The 25,064-nt window shown below is 41.2% G+C and overlaps 4 protein-coding genes across 5 annotated transcripts in view; 2 read left to right on the top strand and 2 right to left on the bottom strand.

The window, feature by feature from the left end:
• The window catches only part of LOC139344607 (zinc finger X-chromosomal protein), a 145,241-nt gene that overhangs the window by 105,875 nt on the left and 14,302 nt on the right, over positions 1-25,064 (top strand). The window lies entirely within an intron of this gene.
• casr (calcium-sensing receptor) lies at positions 2,151-6,583 on the bottom strand. Its single transcript, XM_070983529.1, has 6 exons — positions 6,396-6,583; positions 6,000-6,306; positions 4,949-5,788; positions 4,625-4,855; positions 3,370-3,493; positions 2,151-3,283 (listed from the first exon to the last, which is right to left on the bottom strand). Exons 1-6 carry the CDS (start codon positions 6,581-6,583, stop codon positions 2,151-2,153), a joined length of 2,823 nt encoding a protein of 940 aa, XP_070839630.1.
• LOC139344944 (cationic amino acid transporter 2) lies at positions 10,328-15,344 on the top strand. The gene is made up of 11 exons (XM_070983387.1): positions 10,328-10,697; positions 10,820-10,975; positions 11,174-11,302; positions 11,471-11,629; positions 11,750-11,972; positions 12,159-12,295; positions 12,609-12,711; positions 13,368-13,384; positions 13,599-13,765; positions 14,974-15,082; positions 15,193-15,344. The coding sequence occupies exons 1-11, from the start codon at positions 10,328-10,330 to the stop codon at positions 15,342-15,344; spliced, it is 1,722 nt and encodes a 573-aa protein (XP_070839488.1).
• pdha1a (pyruvate dehydrogenase E1 subunit alpha 1a) lies at positions 16,818-24,819 on the bottom strand. 2 transcript variants are annotated; one of them, XM_070982913.1, is made up of 11 exons: positions 24,628-24,819; positions 23,774-23,842; positions 23,509-23,682; positions 23,235-23,361; positions 23,010-23,101; positions 21,622-21,714; positions 21,231-21,386; positions 20,763-20,834; positions 20,608-20,675; positions 19,953-20,061; positions 16,818-18,959 (listed from the first exon to the last, which is right to left on the bottom strand). In XM_070982913.1, exons 1-11 carry the CDS (start codon positions 24,673-24,675, stop codon positions 18,795-18,797), a joined length of 1,173 nt encoding a protein of 390 aa, XP_070839014.1. In that variant the 5' UTR covers positions 24,676-24,819; the 3' UTR covers positions 16,818-18,794. The 2 variants fall into 2 exon arrangements, with proteins under 2 accessions (XP_070839014.1, XP_070839015.1); XM_070982914.1 differs by lacking the exons at positions 16,818-18,959; positions 19,953-20,061 and adding an exon at positions 20,068-20,441.

Below are 25,064 nucleotides of genomic sequence, written 5' to 3'. Positions count from 1 at the left end.
TTTCCTCCTAAAAACAGAGGATGCGGCTGTCCAGCTGCTCCTCAGCCTGCTTCAGGTCAGCCATGATTCTGAATGTCTCAGCATGTCATCCTCCTGTGGAGCAATGTGGGAGGTGTACTCATCAAATGCCTTTTTACCTACTTTTTTTTTATGGCTTTCTTCAACTGCTGGGAGCTTCCCATTAGAAAGAGGAAAGAGTTACAGACTAGTCTCTTCACAGCTGACAATCAGGTAGTGGATTCGAATAAACAGCGACTTCAACAGCTGCTCCTCCCTCCTCTCTATACTGAGTAGGAGGACATGACTGCGTACTGTAGGCCTATTGCGAGAATGACATTAACATGTGAGATAGGCCTGCACTGTTTGCAGATGTCAGAGACTTGTGATAAGCAAGCTGCAAGGAGAGAAATTTCTCTGAAAGATCTGCACCAAAATGCCTCATAGACCTCCATCAGCATGTCTGTTGTTTTGGGGTGTTTTTACTTTCAATCAGGGTTTTTGTATCAGATCTATCCTGAGAAAATTTAGGTTTTTTTCTGATATGTTGGCTTGTATTTATCATAGTTGATACAACATGTTTATGCTTGAAGTGATTCAAGTAACTGTAGTTTTACAAGCTCCATAATATAGCTTTTTATGATTGCAGTACAACATTTGTATTTTTTAAACATTAGACATAATGTAGAAATGAGACTTTGTGTGGAGGCAATCAGAAAAATACAAGATATCATTACAAAAAAACCTTTTTAAATTATATTAAATATTACTAAAGAGAGAACTTGGGAGGGAACACACTTTATATGAGTGGGATTTAGTACTTTGGTACTGCGATGTCACCAGTGATGCTTGTGGTGGGAGTGGATTCATATATTGTATAATATTTTTTCAGCAGGGTTGTGCAGATCTAGACGGTGCTCTGCTCTTTGCTGTGGTGTGCTGGGGTGGTGGCACAAAGGCTGACGAGGCCAGCAGACTCTGTGGTTGTGCTGGGACTGGACAGCCTGGAGTCAGTGGCAGAGAGAAAGAAGAAGGACAAGATCAAAGCCATCCTGTGTAATCCCTCTCACCTCTCCATGATGAGCTGTGGCAGTTGGGCAGCTCATTCAGCCACTGATCATCCCCCCAGATGCAATTCAGAGGACATCAGGTGCTCATTTGTGCCCACTGGACCACAGACTGTCATCACACGAACCAGCCAGTATGTGCTACGTTATATCTCGACTAATTAAATAATCATATTATATGATATTCAGGTGTTCACTGTTACAGCTGATGGTGTCATATTACTCTTCTGTACAGTATGCTTTACTTTGCTGCTACTAATCACACCACGTGTCTAGTACTCTTGCATAGTTTTCATTTTTTTATATACTTATTTATTTTCTTTTACTTTATCTATTTATCTGTACTTATTCGCTGCTGCTGTAACACCCGAATTCCCCCTCTGTTGGATCAGTAAAGGATTATCTAAAGGAATTGCCAGAGCCACGCCAGAGAGCTATACTTGTGTTTCTTTTGTTGTCTCGTGATTGACCGTAATAGAACATAATCACCAAGTATGGAACGTTTTGTCGACATCCTGTAATTGTATATTTACAGTGTGACTCATGCATCCTCTGGTCTCGCTTATCTAATTAAAGAGCCAGTTCTCCTCTGGTTAAATGTTGTTCCAAGCTTCCACTCATGCCTTTGAGTTGAACATCGACTGAAAGTCAGTGACATTGTCAGATTCCGATAGATAGATAGATAGATAGATAGATAGATAGATAGATAGATAGATAGATAGATAGATAGATAGATAGATAGATAGATAGATAGATAGATAGATAGATAGATAGATAGATAGATGCAGTGTCTCCAAAGGAAAAAAAACAACAATTTAAGGATCTAATATATGTTTTTAATTGTACAAAATCTTTTTTTATTGTTTGCAGTGTACATCAGAGTTATGCTTAAAGTAATAAGAGTCCCATGATTCAGTTATAGTACAGTGTATTAGCTGAACTGTTTTTCTCCTGTGAAATGTCACCTTTCTGACAAAATAAAATGAAAATGGGAATTTGAAGGTCTACGTGTCAATGAATTTCAAAATAAAGTCCAAAATCAACCACATAAATGGGACTGATGAAGGTGAACACGCACATATGCGATCACATCAGAGAACTCCTCCTTGACTCCTCAAAGCTCAATGACAGAGTAACTGTTCCACTGCCAAAGCTCACCCTTGGCTTATGCTTTCCTGATGTCGGATCACACTCGTTGCCGTTGGTCTTGAGGCTGATGGATGAGGACGGAGTTGAGGCAGAAGATCCAATGCTGCTGGACTTTTTTCTCGTGGCTGTGCTATGTTTTAGCGTAGCTTTGGCCGCCACTTTGAAAGCATGGGCCGCGGTGCTGCATCGGACTTCCTCTATGGTGTTCCTGGAGGGTTTGAAGAGGATGATGTAGACCTTATTGAAGAAGATGCAGGCCAGCATCCCAAAGCTGGATGCCAGTATGGCAATGACCTCCACAGCTGAGACAAATTTGCCGTAAGTACTGAAGTATGCGGGGATAAAAGAGATCCAAACTATGAAGAATATCAGCATGCTGAAAGTGATGAACTTGGCCTCTGTAAAGTTTTCTGGAAGTTTACGTGATTTAAAAGCAAAGAAGAAACATATAGCTGCCAGGAGGCATGTATAACCAATTAGAAACCCAAGAGCCATCACAGAGCCCTCGTTGCAGGTGATAAAAATGATCTCATCAATGTCGTGATTCCTGTAGCTGGAAGGAGGGGCGTTGTAAAGCCAGACCACACATATCATGACTTGTACAAATGTGCACAGAAACACCAACAGAAACTGCAGGTTTAATCCCCACCATTTACGATGGAGACTTGTGGGGATCTTGGCTTCAAATACTAAAAGTACTCGGTTAGTTTTCACAAGGATGCAGGAGATACAGAGTACAAAGCTGATTCCAAAGGCAGGTTGGCGTAAACGGCACGTCCAATCCCGTGGTTCTCCGATGAAGATGAGTGAGCTGGAGAAGCAACAGATAAGTGAGAAGAGGAGGACGTAGGACAGCTCTCGGTTTGTGGCCTTCACTATCGGGGTGTTGCGAAATCTGACAAAGACTCCCATCACAAAGGCCGTCAAGATGACACCCAGCACTGCGCATATGGTCAAAGCTATGCCGAATGGTTCTGTCCAGGAGAGAAACTCGATTTCCTTCAGGAAGCAGAATGTGTGGTTCCCGTTGGACCAAGAGTTATTTGGACACTTGGCGCAAACACTGGCATCTGTATACATAAAAATCAGAGGCGTTAGAACTGCAAGCCAGCTGTAGCATTAGACAGCAGGTTGTGAATGTTTGGCATCTCAGTACCTTTGTGATTACTGTACTCTCCATCTGAGCACTCGGTGCATTCAAAGCAGCATGTGGGCATGCTGTCTATGATTCCCTTCCTTGTACCTGGTTCACAGTCCTCACTGCAGTTAGAGAATGGCACCTAGAGGAGAAGAACAGGCAGAAAGGCTGCATGAGGAATAAGATGTTGGTTGTTGTCAGCACCTTAAACCCCAAGACTACCAGGGCTTCTCCTGAACTGCGTGTCTTTTGTTTCCACAGGCTTAACATAACATCAATAAGAATTATTGCAGTTGCTGTAATCAAATAATGGTTCTTTATATTTTTATGAAGTTTGATCACACTTTTGGAAAGTTAAGACATTTCACCTCAAGAGTCGAAACAATCTGTGAATGGCAGCATTCCAACAAATCCTTTAGGGGTTTTTGGAGTACACTGATTATGCACATTTTGACCAATGTCAGACTTTGTAGCTGACCTTTGGTTGCAGGGAAGCAAAGTTTCTTCACGGTTTGTGGGATGTATTTCAAAAAGATTGAAATCTCTTGGACCTTTTAGTGATTCCTGACATTTTTTTTAAAGATCTTCCAAAATCAATTCAATCTGTACAAATCTTTTTTTTATATGAACAATGGGTCAAATTTGAAAGCACCACTCGCAGTGTCAACCCCATAGATAATGAATACTCAACCCTGCCATTCCTCTCAGCTCTATCACAGTGTTTTGGCTTCTTTCATCTCAATATTTTGTGTTTTTGGCCCACAGATTTACTGTTTGGTTCATTCTCAACACTCTTATCAACTTAGATTTTTCCCAGGAGTTGGTGGAGTCCTGAAAGGAAAGTCAATATTGAACTTTCTTGATCCCAAATAAATTCTAATGGCGCTCTAATCTGCTGGGTGTGTGTATAAGCAATTATTTGCTCTAATGCTTAACACACCAGTTTTATAATGTAATAATTCTGGATGTCAGTGTTGTATTCATTACTGGTTTCACTGCCCCCAAGTAACCCCCCCCCCCCCGAAAAGCCCAGCTTTAATGTGAGTATTCTTAAATCAGATAAGCTATAAGACGCCGTGGGGCCGTGTCGCTGCTGTAATGATGTACATTTGCAAAGGTCTCTGTTGCCACTGAGCAGCTCTTTTTGATCAGATTTCACCACTTTTCTTCCAGAAGATTAAGATAGATAATGCCAGATGAAAAGTACACCAAATGTCAGGAAACAAATAGATCACATCAATGGGAGAATCCTCCACAGAACCGTTTGACTGACCTCAGAACTGTATCCATTCCACAGAATCTTTGTTTTGTCAATGAACAGTTTGGCTCCTCTCTTTGCGTGCATATTGTAGTATCCGACTTCCTCAAACAGCACAGAGCCATCTGCAGCAGACCTGTGCCAGTTTATAATGGTGTAGTTTGCTGTCATGTCTGCGTTCTCATCAAAGTGCATCTTTTCCCCCATACTGTTGGTGTAGTTCAAATGTCTGAGCTGCTTCAGGACCTGTGGAGCAGAACCACACATTTGAATAATTTAAAATTGTAAACGATTAGGTATTTAAGTGCTTTGGTTTGGGGTAAATGAGCAACGTTTTACCTGCCATGCTTCCATTTTCTTTATATCTGCACAGGAATTGTTGGCAAAAAGTCCATGTCCAGGCGTGCAGGTGAGTATGTCCTGCAGGGCCTGTGCAATGGAATAAACTGCAACATACACGTTATAGGAGATACGAAGATGTGTGTGGTCCAGGTATGGGGTCTCAACGCTCGTGATGTCTTCCTCACCAGTACACAAAGGCCTGAAACTAGCGCTGCCGTTCTCACTTTCCTGCAGTCGTGGGCTGTCTTCCAGGTAACAGTTAAAGGTTTCCTCCCAAAACTCCCTGACAAATTCATTGTGGCTGTCTTGCTTTGGTTGGACTTGTTGTAAGAACTCTCTGAAGCCAGGTATATGCCCTGCTTTTAGTGCAAAGCCGATAGTACCCACCACCACATCAAGATACTCTGGTTTAGCTATGAGGGAGGAACTTGCCCACGCCTCACTGGCTAACCAGATACGATCTGTGATGTTTCTCCTGACCATCTCTTTGATTAAAGGCTCAATATCTGGGCCGCTGGCAAACACAACAATTACTTTAGCTGTTGAGTTCTCAATCCTGTCAGCCAGAGCTTGGATTTCATAATCCTCAAAGTACTGGGAAATCAGTTCATTTAGGTGAATGCAGATGTCTCGCTCTTCCATCTCCTTCTCAAACTTTTCGATCCCTGGCCGTCCATAGTCATCATCTGATGCCACAGCGATGACCCAGTTCCATTGGAAGTACTCAATGATGTCCGCCATGGCTGTGGCCTGGTACTCATCTGTAGGAATGGTTCTCATGAAGGACTTGTACTGGTTCTTGTTGCTCAGTAGGCGACTAGAGGAGGCATAGCTGATCTGAAACAGTAAAGATGTCAGGTAAATGATCAGGTTTTCATTGTGCCCTGCTTATTGCTCTTAATTATCTTTACTCAGTACAACGGGAAATGAATTGTATGTGAACATCATTTTCAGAATACAGGGTTACCATCTGACATTTGCTCAGTTCGAGGGCCTTGACTGAGATGCTGCATTGTGGTACTGATGTAGCTACGGTTCAGTTCCTCACCTGAGGAATGTAAAAGAGACCCAGTAGGTTTGCGACTGCTGTGGAGACTGCAGATCCAGCTGCTCCTACTACTGCAATGGTTGCTGGGATGTGATCAGTGCAGTTACAAAATTCATCTAAGTTCAGGGAGTCAATCTTATTTTGGGCCACAAAACTAAGCGTAGCCTCCAGGGCTTTTGACACCGTGTTGCATGTGTCAAAGATCCGGTAACCCAGGGTGATGTTGGGCAGGAGGGTGCTGCTGTTGTTTATCTCATCAATCGCAAAAATCATTGCCTGGAGCCAACGGAAACCACGGAAATTGAACCTGTGGAAGCATACATGGATTTAGATGAGTTAAGCACACTGAAATTATCATGTGTGTTTGGCTACATATAAACCAGCCTCAAATTTTACCTGACGCACTGCGTGGATTCGGGCCTGGCTGCGAGGTCTTGGTCTTTGGACGCAACACCGAAGTGTATGGGGAAAAGACCTCCGAGCAGAATATCACCAGTCATCTGTGCTCTCTGATGGGGCCCATATGTTGAAATCACATAACTGGACCCCAACACTATCAGATAATATAGAACCACTCTCATCATTGTTCTCTTTCTAATGGGTAGGAATATTTTCTACAACTCCCCAGAGTGAGACTCTCAGTATTATCTTCTCCCATTGATCTGCCTGCTGCGCTGTTGTGTGTTATTCATGTTTGCACTGATGAGACTGTAGGAAAAAGGAAAAAAAACAACAACATGTTTTGTTTAAGAGGAGTCAAATGGGCCACAATCACATCAGATATTTAATACAATCCTCTTGATGATTTAAGATTTTAACATAAGTCTTCTGCTGTATCAGTCTGTGATACATACCAATAAACATTCCCTAAGCTTTCCCATAAACAGGATCAGAGGGTGGTGCTGGTGTCAGAGGCCAGCATGACCTGAGGCTCTTTTACCGACTCTATCAGGACTACACAGTTACATAAGCTTTTTAAGAGCTGAGATTTTTTTAATGAGTCGACCTGCCGAGTAATGTTCCCCCCTCAGTGGCATTGTTGCCACACTACTTGAAATGTCCATGTGAGCCGAAATAGACGCAGGATTTGCATGAGCAGGGAGTGAAGTCACACTCTAATGAGCCTCCTTCCTGCAAATGCTCGGCCTCATGCTGTGGCCAGTGAACCCAGTCACCATGGAGAGAAGCTGGCTGCATCTGGCTAATACCGCTGGAAAAATGCTGGGGCAGAGCCGTGATAATGAAGCAACTAACGGCTGTAAGAGCCACTGTTTGCCACACTGAGAGAAACTCTAAACATGGCCATGTAAAGCCCATTTGAATTTCTTATTCCCATTGTTTCTAATGGAAAGAATATTGTCCTTTCAAGTATCCATTTCCAACACAAGTATTGCTGAAATCCAGCATATAATTATGCAGCGTCCAATGTTAGTATCTTATAATAAGAAAATACTAAAATTACAATTCACACAACCTCTTCCTGTTCCACACTGATGATGAAATTGATAAAGATAAAAACAAATGAATACAAAACCAGCAAAGTAATTGACCGTAGAAAGGTACTGATACCCGTAATCAAAATGTAAGCTGACAATGGCTAAATTCTATGAAACGCAAGTAAAACACTTCATAAAACATCAAACGTGGAACATGACAGAATCAAACTTACCGCCTGAACTCCTGAGTGTGATTTCAAATTCACTTGAGACAGTTCATCTGCAGGTTTTCAGAGATCTTAAGGCCTTTTCCCAAAATATCCAGTGTGCTGAATGAATTCAGTGTTTGATGGTGCTTGCCTCCAAACCTTTTTTCTGCAGATCAATCATTAACAGGGAGAGGGGTAGTCCATTTCCTTCAGCTAATGAAGTCTGCTCACAGCTCACTCCTCCTGAACCGAAGTCATCACGGCCTACAGTGTGCAGAGAAAGAGCTGGGAAGGTACTTAATGAGGAGTTATCTGCTATTACCACAACATCACCAGATTGAAGCCATGCAAACTTACTGCTTTCAGTGACAGCTGCTGGATGTTTGTGTTGATATTTCTACAAATATATTGACGGATACTTTAAAAAATCCAAAGCACCACAGTGAAGTTTAACCACGTTTATTGATGGAAAACTAAAATCTGAAAATGTCAGTACCCTTGACTTCTAAAAACTGTGACATCCAGAGATCAGTTGCATTTTGCCAGCAGGGCAGCAGCAGCAGCATCCCAGGAGCCCCTAGAAGCAGTGGATCGCACCATTATGTTCTTCAAACAATTAGCTGTCTCTTTATGCTCTGATGAGCGAGTCTTCAATTTGTTGCTGTGCAGACGTCTCCAGCAAAAACTATTTCAGTTTACAACATGTTGACCTATTAGTGACACAACCCGACGCTGTGTCCACGAGACATCAGGTGCAGGAGAGAGCCTTAAAGACAACAAGTTTGCACTAAACTGACCTCATGGCTTCTAACATTTTTACAGCTGGAAGTAAGTCATCCGCAACATGCAATATACAGATCTCAGTTAGAGCTGTTTGATGAGCAGCAGCAGAATCAGAAAAGCACAGATGTTTTCAGAATCTGGAAACATGGAGGAGGAGGCCAACAATCACAAAACACCAACAAAACAAGATTTAGGAGATGGATTTGTTTATTGGGTTGAATATTACTGAAAGATTTTGAAGCTGTGTGACCAAACTGTTTTTGTTTTTTTGTAAGGGGTAAAAGGAGTAGTTGGACAAGATGATGGAGAACTAGACTGGATGTGTTTCAGGATCTTGAGTTCACAGAAATGCGTCATTTACTCTGAGTGAAAAGGCCAAAGTGTCGTTACACCAGAAATCCTCCACTTTGTTAAACTCTGTGATGAGTTGTGCTGTTTTCAGCCAGCGTTGATATTTTTCAAACCAGAATAAAGTAAAATGATATCGAAGTTATCTAAAAACATTGAGTTGAAATTAATTCTAATGCAGTAAATTAGTTTTTTTCATTTAGTACAATCTTAAATGATACAAGAAAATAATACATTTTATATATGTACTTATACTCATGACACCCCTGTAGAGTTTATTTAAAATGCCAGTCATGTTATTATTATTATTATTATTATTATTATTATTATTATTATTATTATTATTATTATTATTATTATTATTATTATTATTATAAAATATCAATGAGACCATGTTTAATTTCATTCTGAAAATTCATACAGGGATCACCGGTCAGATCACCAACAACTTCATGAAAGCTTACACAATTTTTCGATGAGGACAGAATGAAAAAGGTCTTCATCATATCTTCGACACACATCGCTGGCATGAAGAAAAAGCTCCGTAGGATTTATGTTATAGTTTGACCTGCCTGAGGTGTCCTCAAACAAAACACTCTGATCCTGCCTTTTTCAGAAGTGGCACGTACGTCTGAAATGTAGCATAATGTGTCAAATATGTTGAGCTGTGAAGGGTTCACAGTGAGTGGATTTATCCACACGGACAGCGTGGTGTGCTGCAGATCGAAACACGGCCACGCATGCTGCAGCTTCAGCTGAAAAGGTAAGCAGGTCTTGCTTATGATGACTGCATAATTGACTGATACGATCTCACTTTAAAATTTAAATGTCTGCCTCATTTTAAAATAAAAAGCCTTACCTGACAGTGTTATTTAGTCAGTGACGACTCATTGATACATAATGTAAACAGTAAAGTAATGAATTTACAGCTCCCTACTTTAATTGCTTAAAGGGTGTTAATTCTTGTGCTTGTATCTTGCTGAATGTGACTTACAGGAGTTTAGGCTTATAGTTGTTCATTTCTCAGAAGCTGTTAGGCTGAGGGCTACCTGCCTTACATCAGTTTTACAGTGCAAACAGCACACATGCTCACTGGTTTTGTGAAAATGTCATAACTCTGTCTCTCACACTTGGGCAGTTTTGCAGCTTCAAACTATTGCATTGCAGATAGTTCATGTTCAGCTATCTAATGGCTGGACTTGGACTTTCTGTAATGCACCTCTGATGAAATGGACCATAGTGAGACAAATGCTGCAGATTAGGATAACATGTCACTTCTAAATGAGTTTATTTGTGTCTTATATTTAAGATGGGAGTACTTGAGTTGTATATGTGCTTATATTTGACACTTTCTAAACAAAATGTTGCCCTCTTTTGGCCAGATGACTTGAGTTTTATTTGTGGAGTAGCACACTGTATACTGAATGTTTATTTAACATCAAAAACTGTGGTTTTTATCAGCTGTCTGAAATCTAAAATACTATGCTGTGCCATTTTTCTGTTGCTTTGTCTCGAGCCATCAATGAAAACACAGAATGTCTTGATTAATAGGATGTCTGCTGCAAAGATGGTGCTGTTCTTGCAGAGCCTGTCCCGCAGGAAACCTCTGGAACCCGAAGGAGAGGAGTCCAACTTTCGCAGATGCCTGACCACCCTCGACCTGGTGGCTCTGGGGGTCGGCAGCACACTGGGGGCCGGTGTGTATGTGCTGTCGGGTGAGGTGGCCAGAGCTGTGGCTGGTCCGAGTATCATCATCGCCTTCCTGATAGCAGCAGTTGCCTCCATCTTTGCAGGACTTTGCTACGCTGAATTTGGAGCTCGCGTTCCCAAGACTGGCTCTGCTTATCTCTACAGCTATGTCACTGTGGGAGAGATATGGGCTTTTATCACTGGCTGGAACCTGCTGCTGTCTTATGTCATAGGTAAAGATAGTGAAAACAGTTTCTGCATGTGACGGTTGTTTAATCCTCAGCCATCTGTCCGCCATTTTATCAGTTTCGGTGAATCTACCCATGTTGTATCTTTTTTTTTTTTTTTTTTGAAGGGACGTCAAGTGTTGCCAGAGCATGGAGCGGGACGTTTGATGATCTCATTGGGAATGTCATTGCCAACTCTCTGGGCAAACAGGCAGCAATGAATTTACCTGGATTAGCTCCCTACCCAGACTTCTTTGCAGCTGGCCTCATAATGCTCTTGGCAGGCGAGTTTTGTTACCTAAACCCCCATGACTTCTTACTGAAGCTAAAAAGCTGTTATTTTAGCTTTTTGAGGTTAAAATGAAGGAACAGCGGATAATCACAATTCATAATATATTTTAATTGAATATCTGTTTTGAACAAGGATCCATTGTATTCACGGTCACAATCAACTTGATATTTTCTGTGTTTTTGCTTTCTAGGGATTCTTGCATTTGGTGTTAAAGAGTCAGCTATTGTAAATAAGGTTTTTACAGCAGTGAATATTCTGGTGCTGCTGTTTGTTGTCCTCTCTGGAGTCATCAAGGGCGACATCAACAACTGGTACATTGGTGGAGATTCTCTCCTCGATGAATATGAGTATGATATCTTATTTTTTGTAAATAACATACCATTAACACACAGTGTTTTTCAGGCTGCTACTCTTAATATCGGTACAACATAGGTTTGAAATCCATAGCTATCAATCATTTTTGTTGATTATTACTGAATGATCAAAGCCTCAACATGTGTGTTTTTTTACAGAAACCACACATCACTGAATGAAACCACCAGATTTGGCGCAGGAGGATTTTTCCCTTTTGGCTTTGAGGGGACGTTAGCAGGAGCAGCCACATGCTTCTACGCGTTTGTTGGATTTGATTGCATTGCCACAACAGGTTAAGCAACTTACACCGGTTGTAGAGGGAAAAGTACACTGCAAGACTCAAAGATGGAAGGGGCGTGGAAGCGTATAAAAGACGAGAAGTAAATTTAAAATAAAATATGTTTTTCTTCAGGAGAGGAGGTCCAAAACCCCCAGAAGTCGATCCCCCTCGGCATTGTGGCGTCACTCCTCATCTGCTTTCTGGCTTATTTTGGTGTGTCTGCCGCTCTGACTCTTATGATGCCATACTATTTGCTCAGTGTTCACAGCCCATTGCCTGTGGCCTTCACATACATCGGGTGGGGCCCTGCAAAGTATGCAGTAGCTGTGGGATCCCTCTGTGCACTGTCAACAAGGTGAACACTGAGCCATTTATAAAACCCAGCTGTAACTCAAAGCAAAGCTAGTTTATTTTACTTGGATTTACCTTCATTCAATACTATAAATGAAGATCACTGGAATCCCTATTACAGATTAAAACACAAGCAAATAACATGAAGAAGTGAATGGTTAATGGGAGTTAATTGAGCTTTTGCCCACAGCCTTCTAGGATCAATGTTCCCGATGCCTCGTGTTCTCTTTGCCATGGCCAGAGATGGACTCCTCTTCAGACCTCTCAGTAAAATGAGTGACAGACAAAGTCCTGTCATAGCGACCCTGGCTTCAGGGGCTGTAGCGGGTAAAACAGCCAGTGCACGTCACACTAATTTCAAGTCTGTTCACAGTCACGTTGTGAAGTTTTAGTTGATTTGTTTTTGTTATGTAATCCCCCCCCCCCCCCCCCGTTTGACCTTAAGTGTTAATCCTCATAAACAAAGCTAAAATGACGTTGTTGTTGGCGTTGAGTTGTTCACCTCTGGATGCACATCTGTCCTCCAAAAGTTACAGTGGCTAATCTAAAAAAATTCTCCAAATTACATCTGCAATTAAAAACTGAAGACCAAGTTGACCGAGCTGGTGAATTATTATTATTATTGTGCATGTCTTTTCAGCTATCATGGCATTATTGTTTGACCTGAAGGCGCTGGTTGACATGATGTCAGTTGGAACCCTCTTTGCCTACACACTCGTGGCCATATGTATCCTCATATTAAGGTACGATCCATCACAAGTATTTACAATCATTCAAACATTTATGGTGGCATTGTTGTAATCTTTGTAGTTAGTATGCTTGTTTGTGGAATGCCCCTGTTTATGAGCAGTGTCTATAACCTGATATAGACAAGTCTGTATATCACCTGAAGGTAAAAGGATGGCCAAAAGAGAAAATGCTGTCGTTTTTGTGTAACTTCAGTATTTAGATTGTGTATCTGAATACATGTCATGAGCCATGAATTGGCTTTATATGTGCAGGAAATACCTGCAAGATCAATAAGACCATGATTTAAATGTGGGGAGATTTTTACCTTTTCAGTGAACTATTGTCAAATGTATCAATTAAATGAACCAACAGTACACTTTGATTGACTGTTATTGCAACAGATACTGTGCAGCTTCAACATTAAGAATGCATTTTTCTTCTATTTGACTGCCTTCAGTGACTAATTACAAAAGATAATTAAAGAAGATGACACTGGCCTGATGTGTGATGGAAACAGATGGGGATTCAAATCAACTGATGTGTACCAGGAAAAACAAAGAAATAAGGCTGAAAACCACTGAACCCCCCACTTATACACTGATATATAGAAATAAGTGTTATGGTAACCCAGTGCTGGAGAGCATTTATTTATAATTCCTCACTTTTACAGGTACCAAGCAGACCTCAGTGAGGATTCAAGTTTCAGCAAATCAAAAGCCTTCACAGTGACTGGACTCTTGTGTCCTCCTTCACGAGCCACAACACGGACATCAAAAAATGTGTCTGTTTTAGCCGTTTTCATTGGCAAGTGATCTTCTTAACATCATCCTTAAATATTATTCTACATATAAATGTAGTCTAATGTGTTTAATAATGACTGGACTGACATCGCTCTCCTCAGTCTTTTTAGCTATCATCTTAAGCCTCTTCATATCCAGGGCTGTGGACTCCCTGCAGGCTTTGGACTGGTGGAGCTTCCTCTGTGTCTCTGTGATCGCACTGATGCTGGTCCTCGTTACGGTGATCATCTGGAGACAACCACAGAGTGCAAGCAATGCTGCTTTCATGGTAAGCTTAAATCAGAACAGGTTAGTTAGATTTTTTTGAAGTATTTATAGTCAGTGAATGGTAGTTGACAGGCCCCCGCTTTGGAGAGGCAGCAGGAGTGGCAGCACAGAGTAGGACAGGGGCAGCAACCAACGTATTTTAGCCATCTAAAGAGAAGCCCAACTAAAAAAAAAAAAAAAAAAAAAAATCAGTATCAGTTTGGTTGTGCGCTACATTGGAGCATTTTTGCCACTTTACCTCGCCATCAGACAACCCTCTCTGATGGGAAACTGAAGCCGTTAAATCCCTCTATGCTCCCTTGAAAGCCACCATACTCAAAATCATTTCATTTCACCTTGCAGAGCACGGGGGTTGCTGGTCTACTGTCTTGATCGCTTCATTTATTTGTGGTATTGTGTGACTTTTTTAAAGGGTTATTTCGGATTCAAGGCTCCGGCCCCCCTGCGACCCGCGAAAGGGATAAGCGGCATAGAAAATGGATGAATGGATGGATTTCGGATTCACCAAATGTCACACAATAGCACAAACAAACTAACTGAGCTGTAGAACAACAGCTCCATGTTCAGCAAAGTGAAATTACAGTTTTTGTCAAAGGACTCTGGTTGTGGGGTAGCAGGTAGTGCGCGTGCCTCACAGCAAGAAGGTCGCAGGTTCGATTCCCGGGTCGGGCCTTTCTGTGTGAAGTTTGCATGTTCTTCCCGTGCATGCGTGGGTTCTTTCCGGGCACTCCGGCTTCCTCCCACAGACCAAAAACATGCTCATTAGGTTGATTGGTGACTCTAAATTGCCCCTAAGTGTGAGTGTGAGTGTGAATGGTATGTGTATGTGCCCTGCGATCGGCTGGCGACCGGTCCAGGGTGTACCCCGCCTCTCGCCCGTTGACAGCCGAGATAGACTCTGGCCCCCCCGCGACCCCCCCCCCGCGAGGGATAAGCGGCATAGAAAATGGATGGATGGATGGATGGATGGATGGATGGACTCTGGTTGCTTTGGAGTGAGTGTTCTAATGGCTTCAGTTTCCCATTGGAAAGGGAAGGGCGGTCTGACAGCAAGGTAAAATGGTGGAAATATTTGAAATATTGTCTACACGTGTAGGTGGGTCTTTTTTATGTGGTTAAAATATGTCATGTGAAATCACTTCTATTTCTTACATCTGTCAGGTGTATTTCTCTGCTTTGACATTACCGTGTTTCTGCTCTTTTGAACAGGTTCCTTTTGTGCCATTGCTTCCCATTTTCAGCACCTTTGTCAATGTCTATCTAATGATTCAACTTGGATCAGACACATGGATCCGCTATGCAGTGTGGATGGCCGTCGGTATGTGAACAACATCACTACAAAATACATATTTTCATTTAAACAAAATGTCCAATAAGCATCAAATCATGTGAGCATGACCATGGGATATGTAACTTTTCTTTGAACAGGTTTAATCATCTACTTCTGCTATGGTGTTCAGCACAGTGTGCAGAAACAAAGGCTCCAAAATTCACAAAACCAAGCCAGCATTCACAGCATCGTCACCACTGTGGAAGAAAACCTTGAACCTGGACAAGATATTAATGAGCAAATGATGTGACTGATACAAACATTCAGTGGGAGAATCATCAAGCAAAGCTTAACATTTGGTCAGCATGCATAAATCACATGATAGTGTTTGTTTCATGAATTCAGAAAGTTAAAAAAGTATTACAGTCATAACCTCTGACCTCTATTTTGTTCTTGTTGTCTGTCAAACTGAATGTCTTGCAAAGTGTTTTTTCATTTTTTTAAATAAAAATTTGCAATGAACCACACTCAAGGTGACATTGTGCATTATTACTGTGCTTTCACAGATGTGTGAGATTTCACAAAGCATTTCTTTTATAATCAGGACTTTGAGTAACAAAAGACAATATTTAGATCATACCATGGAGGTAAATGCTGTAAATAAATACACTTCTTGCAATCTGTGATTAATTAGTTTGTAATTAATATTCCACACTCGGTAGGAGTTATTACAGAGTCCAAGTTACCTGTATGTCCTTTATCAGTAACAAGGTAATATTCCTCACATTTACTTCACATTTGTGAAGTTTAACTCGTTCATATTTTCATATTATATCACTGATAGGAAGGATGTTTTGTCGTTATTGTTGCTGACCTCCTCAGCTGTCTGTCCATTGGACCAAAGTCCTGATGAAGCCAAATCGTGTTATTAAGCAATGTTTAATGTGTGCGTATCACTTTCTAATTAGACATTTTTTAGTGATATGCACATGAAATAAACATGGCAAGCAAGACTTCCTGTCTACTTAATACGTACATAATAACTGTCTGCTCTCACTCTCATTGAACACATTATGTCTCTTCTTTAACTGTTTCTGTCTGTCTGTCTTCATTATTTCTTTCAAGTATTATATTTAGTCAAGGATTTGAGTTCAAGGCATTTACTCATGAACTTAAGAAGTAAATTAAATGGATCTTTGCCTTAAGAGGAGTCATGTAATGCTGAATAATAAACCTGATTAGTCATGATATAGCTGTAATTACAAATGCTGACTGAGTTGGTGTAAAGATTTTTGCCCAGCAAGGCAACGACAAGGACATCGTCTTTATTGTATTAATTTGGTGAGAGCGACCTCTAGATTTTCACATCCAAGCACAGAGCAGCAATAAGCCATACAGTGTACAAGTAGGCCAAACATTTCTCTGAGCAGCCGCCCTCAGTGTACAGGACCTAATGTTCATCTTGAAATGCAAAGCATCTGACACTCATGACGCAGCATTCCAGTCTTCATTCTTCACAGCGCTGTTGTCATTCTGGTCTGATCACCTCCCATATGTAGACAAACTAACTACAAACTACAATAACACTGAACAAGCAAATATTCAGATGCGTGACGCCTCTGTTGGTATGGTCCTACAATGTTAAATATTAAGTTGAAAGCTGTGTTTTATTGCTTTTATAAACCAATTATTACTTTGCTGAAGATTACTCTTCATCAAGGTATAAGTTCAAAGTTTTGGACATTTTACCCACAAGCTGAACAGACAAAGAGGACAACACCAATACAGTAGCATAGTCTTTTTATTCCAATCTGCGCACACATAAAACTGATGTTTCCATGGAGCGTTTCCTTGTGTCACTTTCCACCCTCAATGTAACAGTTTACTACAACAAATACTCTGTAAGCATTTGCAGTTGCAATATGACAGGTATTGACATTTGAAATTTTAGTCCATCTTCTTGTTTGATTACTTTTCACATTACACAAAAAACACCTTTCCCTTCTGTTACCCTTAAAAAGGTTACAAGCATCGTTAGTGTTATTTCCATCAGCACATGTTGACTTGCAGGCTGTTTATAAGTGTCATTGCAGATGCTTTTTCACTGTAATGTGTTTCAGTACTTGACAAAAGAAAAAAGAAAACGGACTGAAATTGAAAATATCCCTGTTCATTCAAGCAAATAATGCACCACTGCTGGTGTGTTACAAGCAAAATCATGCAAGTGGCACATAAAGCTACTGATGCCCTCCCAGCAGAACCAACAATACTTCACCCCACATCATGTGAACAGTGACGCTTAGCTGATGAACGCCTTCACCCTAAAGGTCATCATGGTTACATTCACTGTGGATGGTTCAGCTTGTGGTCACTTTGATTGTAAGTACCTGGGATAATAAATATAGAGATTGAACAAGAACTTCTCCAAATACATGAAAATGAACAGTTTGTGTCGAAACTCAAAAGGCACCACAGCACCTGAGTATCAGCAAAATGACCATATGAATACAAACACACGCGGTGGTCTTCAAACATCTGATGTGTTAGATGCAGAGAATCACCTGCTCAGCTCTGAGTGTGACACAAACATGAGATGACACATTCGTACTCTAAACACAAGATCTGCTGCCATGCTTGGTTTGGCGAGATAAATTACGATATTCAAGCCTTTCCCTTGGTGTTGTTTACTTTACATATTGAAAGAAAAAAAACACATGGAGGCATATTGAGGAAGCTGACAGAAACAAGTCTTTACCCTGCTGCCTTTCATGGTGTTTCAGTAACAGAAAAAAAAGAAAAAAAAAAAAAGACATGAACTAGTTAACTGAAATGTTCATCACGTACACTTCAGTATAAAGAGTAAAAAAATCTTTTTTTTTTTTTTTTTTACAGGGCAGACAGTGTCTTTATGAGATGAACAGTGACAAATGCTTAAACACACCTCAACAGTGACCAGAGATAATCAACAACAAGGAAAATTAGAGTCTTAAATAAATTCACTGGGGCCAGATTGACAAAACCTTCTGGAGATCATAAGCGCTTTACGTTAAGACAATCCAATATACTTTAAATACATCGCTCTAAAACATAAAAAATAATAATAATAATGATCGCAGGTATTAATTAAAATCTTTTGGTGCATGTACTTCATGCATGAGATAAAGACTCATAATGGTGTTTTTAACTAATAACTGAATGAAAGCTCTACAATGTATCGGGTTGTTCAATACTCTTTGTAAAAAACTGTAAATTAATACCTGGGCAGAATGTCAGGAGAATATGGCAACGCTGTGACAGAGAAATGCACTTGAGATTGTTTTGAAACCATCTGATGATCCAACCTGCTGCAGTGTCCGTCTGATTGGTATTTCCCTTCAGTAAGGCTCCGAGTTCACTGTGATTATTTATGTAGCACCAGTACAAAAACAGATGGCAGTAAATCTGAAGGTAGAATAAGGAGCCCTGATATCTTTGACTGTGTCTGTGCGCAGACACCAACAGGAGCAGTGGGAAGAAGAATTAGCACAACCCTGAAAGTGCTCTTGCCAACCTTTGCTAGCTTTCTATTCTCAGAACATCTTTGTGAATATGGTCCCTGCTGCTAACATGAACAGCACTGAACTCAATTCACTTGTTGATCTTTCAAACTCTGGGTCTGAGGCACGAGTTTATGGTAAACTATATGATGTGTGTGTACGTGTGAGAGGCGGGCGGGGGGGGTTAATACATATAACAGAGTGGGTGTGGTGATGAAAAGAATTTAGCTAACAGACTTCAGCGAGCTCCACGGGTTTGTGCCGCGCACATCCATGGGTGGGTCGTTGTAAAAGATGTGGTTGCACAGTTCTTCCAGTTGGGGTTCAGGATCTGTGGTGGCAAACTGAGCAGCTTCTTCGATTTCCTTCCTCACCTCCACATCAATCTCCTACAGATGGCACACAGGTGACACGGTAAATTATTGTCAACCGCTGTCTCACATTGACAGTACATCTACACAAGCAAGGGAATCAGAAAGTGCGAATGGGAATGCGGTAATGAGGGTGTGTCACTCAATCAGAAAAAATTAATTACATATCATCCATCCATCCATCCATTATCTATACCGCCTATCCCTTTCGGGGTTGCGGGGGGCTGGAGCCTATCCCAGTTACAATGGGCGAGAGGCGGGGTACACCCTGAACCGGTCGCCAGCCGATTGCAGGGCCACATGTAATGACAAACAAACATTCACATTCACACTCACACTCACACCTACGGACAATTTAGAGTCATCAATTAACCTAATGAGCATGTTTTTGGTCTGTGGGAGGAAGCCAGAGTACCCGGAGAGAACCCACGCATGCACGGGAAGAACATGCAAACTTCACACAGAAAGGCCCCGTCTGACCCGGGGATCGAACCGGCAACCTTCTTGCTGTGAGGCACGCGCACTACCTGCTGCGCCACCGTGCAGCCCCTAATTACATATCAATACACAGGAATTAGAAAATGTGTGGTGAGGATTATTTTTGATAGATCTAAATCACAGAGGCACCTGCAGCCTACAACATACACACGGTACATATAGTATATAGCAGCCAGTTAATATGTGTCTCACGAAAGGAGCATCTTGTATTCTTTTCATTTCCTTGTTCCTCCAGACCTCAAAAACATTTAAAAACTGCAGACATAAACCTGCTCAGACAGCCCTTTTCTGGGTGAGTTCAGCTAAACCAGTGACACTAGCTCTCTCTTGTGTTTAAACAACGCACTGCAGGCCTGTGTGTGAACTCTTAGTATCCCCGCCCTCAACAGAGGGCTGCAGCAGGAATCGTGTGCTTTTTTTCAGCTCCATGTTATCAGTTTTTAAAATTCTGTCCCAAACATTCCCTGATTGCAGCTATGCATCCAAACAGCTGGAGGATCTGTATGACTGTACCTTGAGCTCCTCCATGCTGACCATGTTGTTGCTGAGCATGCGGTCCTTCATCAAGGAGATGGGGTCGCTCTTCCCGCGGACCTCCTGGATCTCCTCACGTGTGCGGTAGCTGAAAGGGGAAAGATCGGTGCAGGGATGTCGTAGGGAGGCACTAATGCAATCATTTTTTTTGAGATCACACCGAATCTATGTGCGGCAACTCAAATGTTTGAAAATCACCAGCAACTCGTTACTTTGACTAACTGCTGTTAATACGAAGATAACGGATTTGTGCAAAACCAATCAATGGGACAAAGCTGAAGTTACTTTGCTGTGATCTGTAGGTTGTTTACATTTCTCATCAGTACTTCAAGAAATTCCTCCTGTGTTATTTAAAGCAGCATTCATCTGCTTTAGCCAACAGCCACATTAGTGCGTGTTCAGACCATCCCTAAGCTGCGGTCAGGACGGTGCAAAGCCACTACAGCAGGAAGCAGTACATGAAGACTACTGTGGGACAGTGGCAGAAGCAAGGGGCAGCAGCACAGTGAGGATACACATTATTACTAATACATAAGTAACAAAGTGCTTAAAAGATACTCAAAAGAGTTATAGCGTAATAAATATTCAATAGTAACAAGTTTAAATTCACAAAAGTCGGGAAGTGATCATTCACCTGACGCCAGGGTCGCTCATACTGTGTCCATGATAGCGATAGGTCTGAAGTTCCATGACGATGGGACCCTGATGAAACACAGCACAAAAACAATTGAGCTGAGAAGATGAAAACCACATCTCCTCCTCGACATAAATTCAATGTTTTCAACTCACCTTCCCAGATCGGCAGTGATCGGCTGCAAACCTGGTTGCTTCCCGAACACACAGAAGGTCCATCCCATCCACCTGTGCACAAAAACAAGAGCCCAAATTTCCCTGAATCACTACATGTCCCCTTCAGAGAAAACATTAGAGCCATTTATACTTATGTTTAGTGAGTTTCACATGCAAAAAAGCATTTATCTATTTATTACTAGGTCAATGAAATGAATGAGTGATAAGTTTAAGGCTACAATATATACATTGTAGTGTACTGTATAGGAAAGTCTGGGGTGGCACGAGGTACAGTATGTATTGCATTCCATGACATTCATTTACCAGACAGTCTCTTCCAAAGCAATGTTATGATGTTATCACAACAGATGAACAAATGAAAACATAGACATGGCGCAAAGGAATTCTATTGTACAGTCAGTTTTATCAGTGGGGGAAAAGGTTTAACGGCATGAGTAAGAAGAGTACCCTGAGACCAGGAATGAAGTCTCCTCTCTTGTAGTAGTCGGTGCTGGCTGCAGCTCGCTCCACCGATGTGCCCATACCATACCTGTTGTTCTCACAGATGAAGATGACGGGCAGCTTCCAAAGGGCTGCCATATTGTAGGTCTCAAAAATCTGACCCTGTGAAACACACAAAGGACGCAAAGCTCAGATGCGGGATGTCTATCAGGTCAGCAGCATCTCTGATTCAAATGAGACAAAACATTTAACGTTGTCAATGTCAATAAAGTAGATTAGTAGCATCAAATCTTCACCACTGAAAAAAAGACTGTCCCCTACTTTTGAACAAAGCTGCTATTGATCCATCTACTAATCAAAGAGCTACATTAAAACCACAGTGATTTCAATGCCATACCTGGTTGGCAGCACCGTCACCATAGAGACAGACACACAGCTCATTGTTGCCCAGATATTTGCAGGCCAGAGCCACACCAGCACCCAGAGGAACCTGCGGAGCATTCAGAGATGTCTTGGAGTCACATCACACCAATCTTACTACATGAAAAAAATGCTAATTTAACAACATGGTCCTTGAAGAAACACAGAGTCTTATGTTGGTACAGACATGACACATTTTTCTTTTTTCCAGCTACATTCATCCTTTTCTACTGGGTAAGTTCACAATTTATTGAGTACTACTCTCGGAAGAGTTTGCATCTGATCCATCATTTCTCATCTCTATTCTTTTTCTTTCTCTTTTCTTCCTCCCTGAAACACATAGGTACACCCAATAGGATGAATTCTGCTTAAAGATCCATTACTGTGATGGAGTGGTGGAGTGTACTTTTTTGTAGTGTTAATAAATTAGACTTTTTGGAAGTATTTAATGTGTCTACTCTCACTGATTCCCATTATTGGCTTAAGGTACGTGGTTCTAAAGAGTTGCACAGTTGGTATACACATTCAAGAGACCGAAAAGACCAAAAAGGTGTGGGTTATCAAATGTGGTGGGCCGGTCTGGTCCAAAATGCCAGGGCCAATTTTTTGTCCCAGTCCGCCCCTGGTCTAAAACCAAGTTTGCTAACTTACTAGCAAATAACTGTTCCTCTGTCTGGTCAGTTCGCTGCACCCTCCTTTCAAACTTGTTAGGCACTAATATAGTGCAGTGTAGTGCTCACTCCGCCTAAGACACACTAGGGCTACATTACATCACTAACCACAAACATCACAGAGAACAATGAGGGCAAAACAGCATCAGCGATCTGTTTGAAAATTCTCTCTCTCTGGTCTTGCTCAGCTAAAAGCACAAAAACAATGCATCTGCCAGCATGTTAGCATTCACTACCAAGCCTGATTGTAACCAGTCCAACAACATTATCTTCACTTCACCTGTCTGCTCCACTCCATGTGTGATTATGTGTGGAGGGGCTGAGCACCCCCCTCTGTTAAACGTGAGGGCAGAGGATATCAGTGAAATCTTAGTAGTAGCAATGATAATTCTGCAGCGGCAAATAACTATCAGAGAAACACTGCACCAACTAGTTTGTTGAGTTTTTAAATGTTAAGCGGGTTTATGACCAATGTCACCTTCCTTTAGTTACACAATATTTCAAGTATATCAGTACACACTATCAAACTAGACCCATTAATTATGCCCATGTGTAGCCCTTATGAGACTTACCACTATTAAATCAAACCGACAGCATACTGGTGGGACAGGTAGATTTCCACTAAACCAAATCACAGACTAAATGATAAACTGACCAGCTGGTTTCAAACAGCCTATTCGACTCAGTGATGTACCTGAGCTCCGACAATTCCATTTCCTCCATAGAAGTTTTTACAGTACATGTGCATGGAGCCTCCTTTGCCCTTTGCAATACCCCCTCTTCTGCCTGTCAATTCAAAACAAAAACATGAGGGGAACAGAGAGCTGAGGTGAACGAAAAACAAAACATCGACAATCAAAATATCTCAAAATTTTCTGGAGAGTGGAAGTGTCACAGTGTCACAGCACTGCAGTCTCACCGGTGAGCTCAGCCATGATCTCCTTTAAACTCCCTCCTCTGGTGAAAGTGTAGCCATGGGCACGGTACGCAGTGATCAGGTGGTCTGTCAAATTAATTGACGCTTCAATACCAACCGCACAGGCCTCCTACAAGGAGAGAATATACAGCTTGAAGTTACATATGAGATGAGTTCTAATGGACTGTAAGTCCACACAGCAAATGAGGGATAGGAAATGTATTGTGTTAATATTTTTAAAACATTTCCTGTCTGTCTTCTTATGTTTTTACTGTACCTGGCCGTCATACAAGTGGCAGAATCCTCTGATGATCTTCTGCTTATACAGCTGATCTGCCTTCAGCTCCAAACGCCTCACGGTCTGCATGATGCGGTAGTACTTCAGACCCTCATCACGAGTCAAAACCACCTCTGTGGCCGGGCCTTCATCCAGCTTGTGGATGTCACATTTCTCAAGGAAAGAAAATATCCATATTAACTCACAAACTGCCATGTGTACTGATCAGTTTAGCACAAAATAAAACTCTGAGTTTAAAGCTTACCTTGATTTCAAAGGTTGCCTGGGTTGTGAAGTCAGCATATGTGCGAGCTGACATGACCACAGCAGCTCCCTGCCATTGGAGAGAAAAAAATTACAGCCATTAAAAATCCAGTATCAATACAAAACATTATGTTCTTTTACTTTAAAAAAAGTTAAACACGTTCTCATATGCTGCACTAAATTTTTATTGAAATACAAGCAGCTATACTAGAAATTTGTCTAAAAAGTGGCAAAATATTGATTTAAATCGGGAATTATCTGAGTAACATTAAATAACAAAGATTATGAGTCTAACCATGCATTCTTCAGAACCACTAATAAGTTATTCTTAAGAAGATGAAATATCTCAAGGGAAACAAGAGAAATGCTGTAACTATAAAACCGTCTGTCAAACAAAAAACAAGCATATGTTGACATGATTTAAGAGATGCCATCATTCTTAGGATTCATTTTTTTTTGCAGTGTAACTCGGTTTAAAGTTAATAAAGTTAATGCTAGCTGTCAACTTTTAATTTAAAAAAACAACAACAACAACAACAAAAAAAAAACACGCACCGTGAAAACACAGACCCTGACTCCATCGTGACAACCAAAGAGTGAAACTGTGTAAAATTTAAGAAAATTTTACAGGATTGTGACTTTACTGACCGGAACACTTTGGTCAAGCTTTCATTAACAGTTTAGATTTGTTGGAGACTTTAGCCGTGTTAGCCAAACAAGCTAGCTATCATTCGGCCCTACAAGGTCAGAATAGCGATGACATTACTGTTTTGGTTAAAATTTGGAGGTTTTAGAGGGAACCTGTTATGCAGTGTTTGGCTAAGACCGTCTATAGTTTAAAAAATGTGTACTTACATTTCTCTTAAGTCCTCCTCTCAGCACATTAGAAATATTGGACAGCATCTTTCTTGAGCTAGCTCACAGTACTGCACCCACGGCTCCGTCCTTCTGTCAGGCCCCGTACTTCCGGTTCCGCTCATTCTTCTTCTTCACTGTCTTCAATAACGGCAGCAAATACGCGGCTGCCACCACTGACAACGCGTCTATGAAAGAATAACATCTTTGAATCAATTTTTAATTGTACGTCATTCCTAGGTATTACAATATAGGTCATTTTCCATAAACAACAACAACAATAATAATTGTTTCTCTTTTTTCAGACTTAATTAAAACCCAGTATGTAGGACAGTACAGAAGTACAGAAGTAATCCTTCTCTTTACCACAAACAGTGTGACAAAACACTACCATAAAGCATTGTTTTTACACCAAATAAGGAAAAATGTCATGTTGT

Source organism: Chaetodon trifascialis, chromosome 16 (assembly GCF_039877785.1).
Source record: "Chaetodon trifascialis isolate fChaTrf1 chromosome 16, fChaTrf1.hap1, whole genome shotgun sequence".
In the NCBI taxonomy this organism is placed as follows: Eukaryota; Metazoa; Chordata; class Actinopteri; order Chaetodontiformes; family Chaetodontidae; genus Chaetodon; species Chaetodon trifascialis.
The sequence above is the reverse complement of the archived record's forward strand: the minus strand, read 5'-3'. Positions and strand labels throughout refer to the sequence as shown.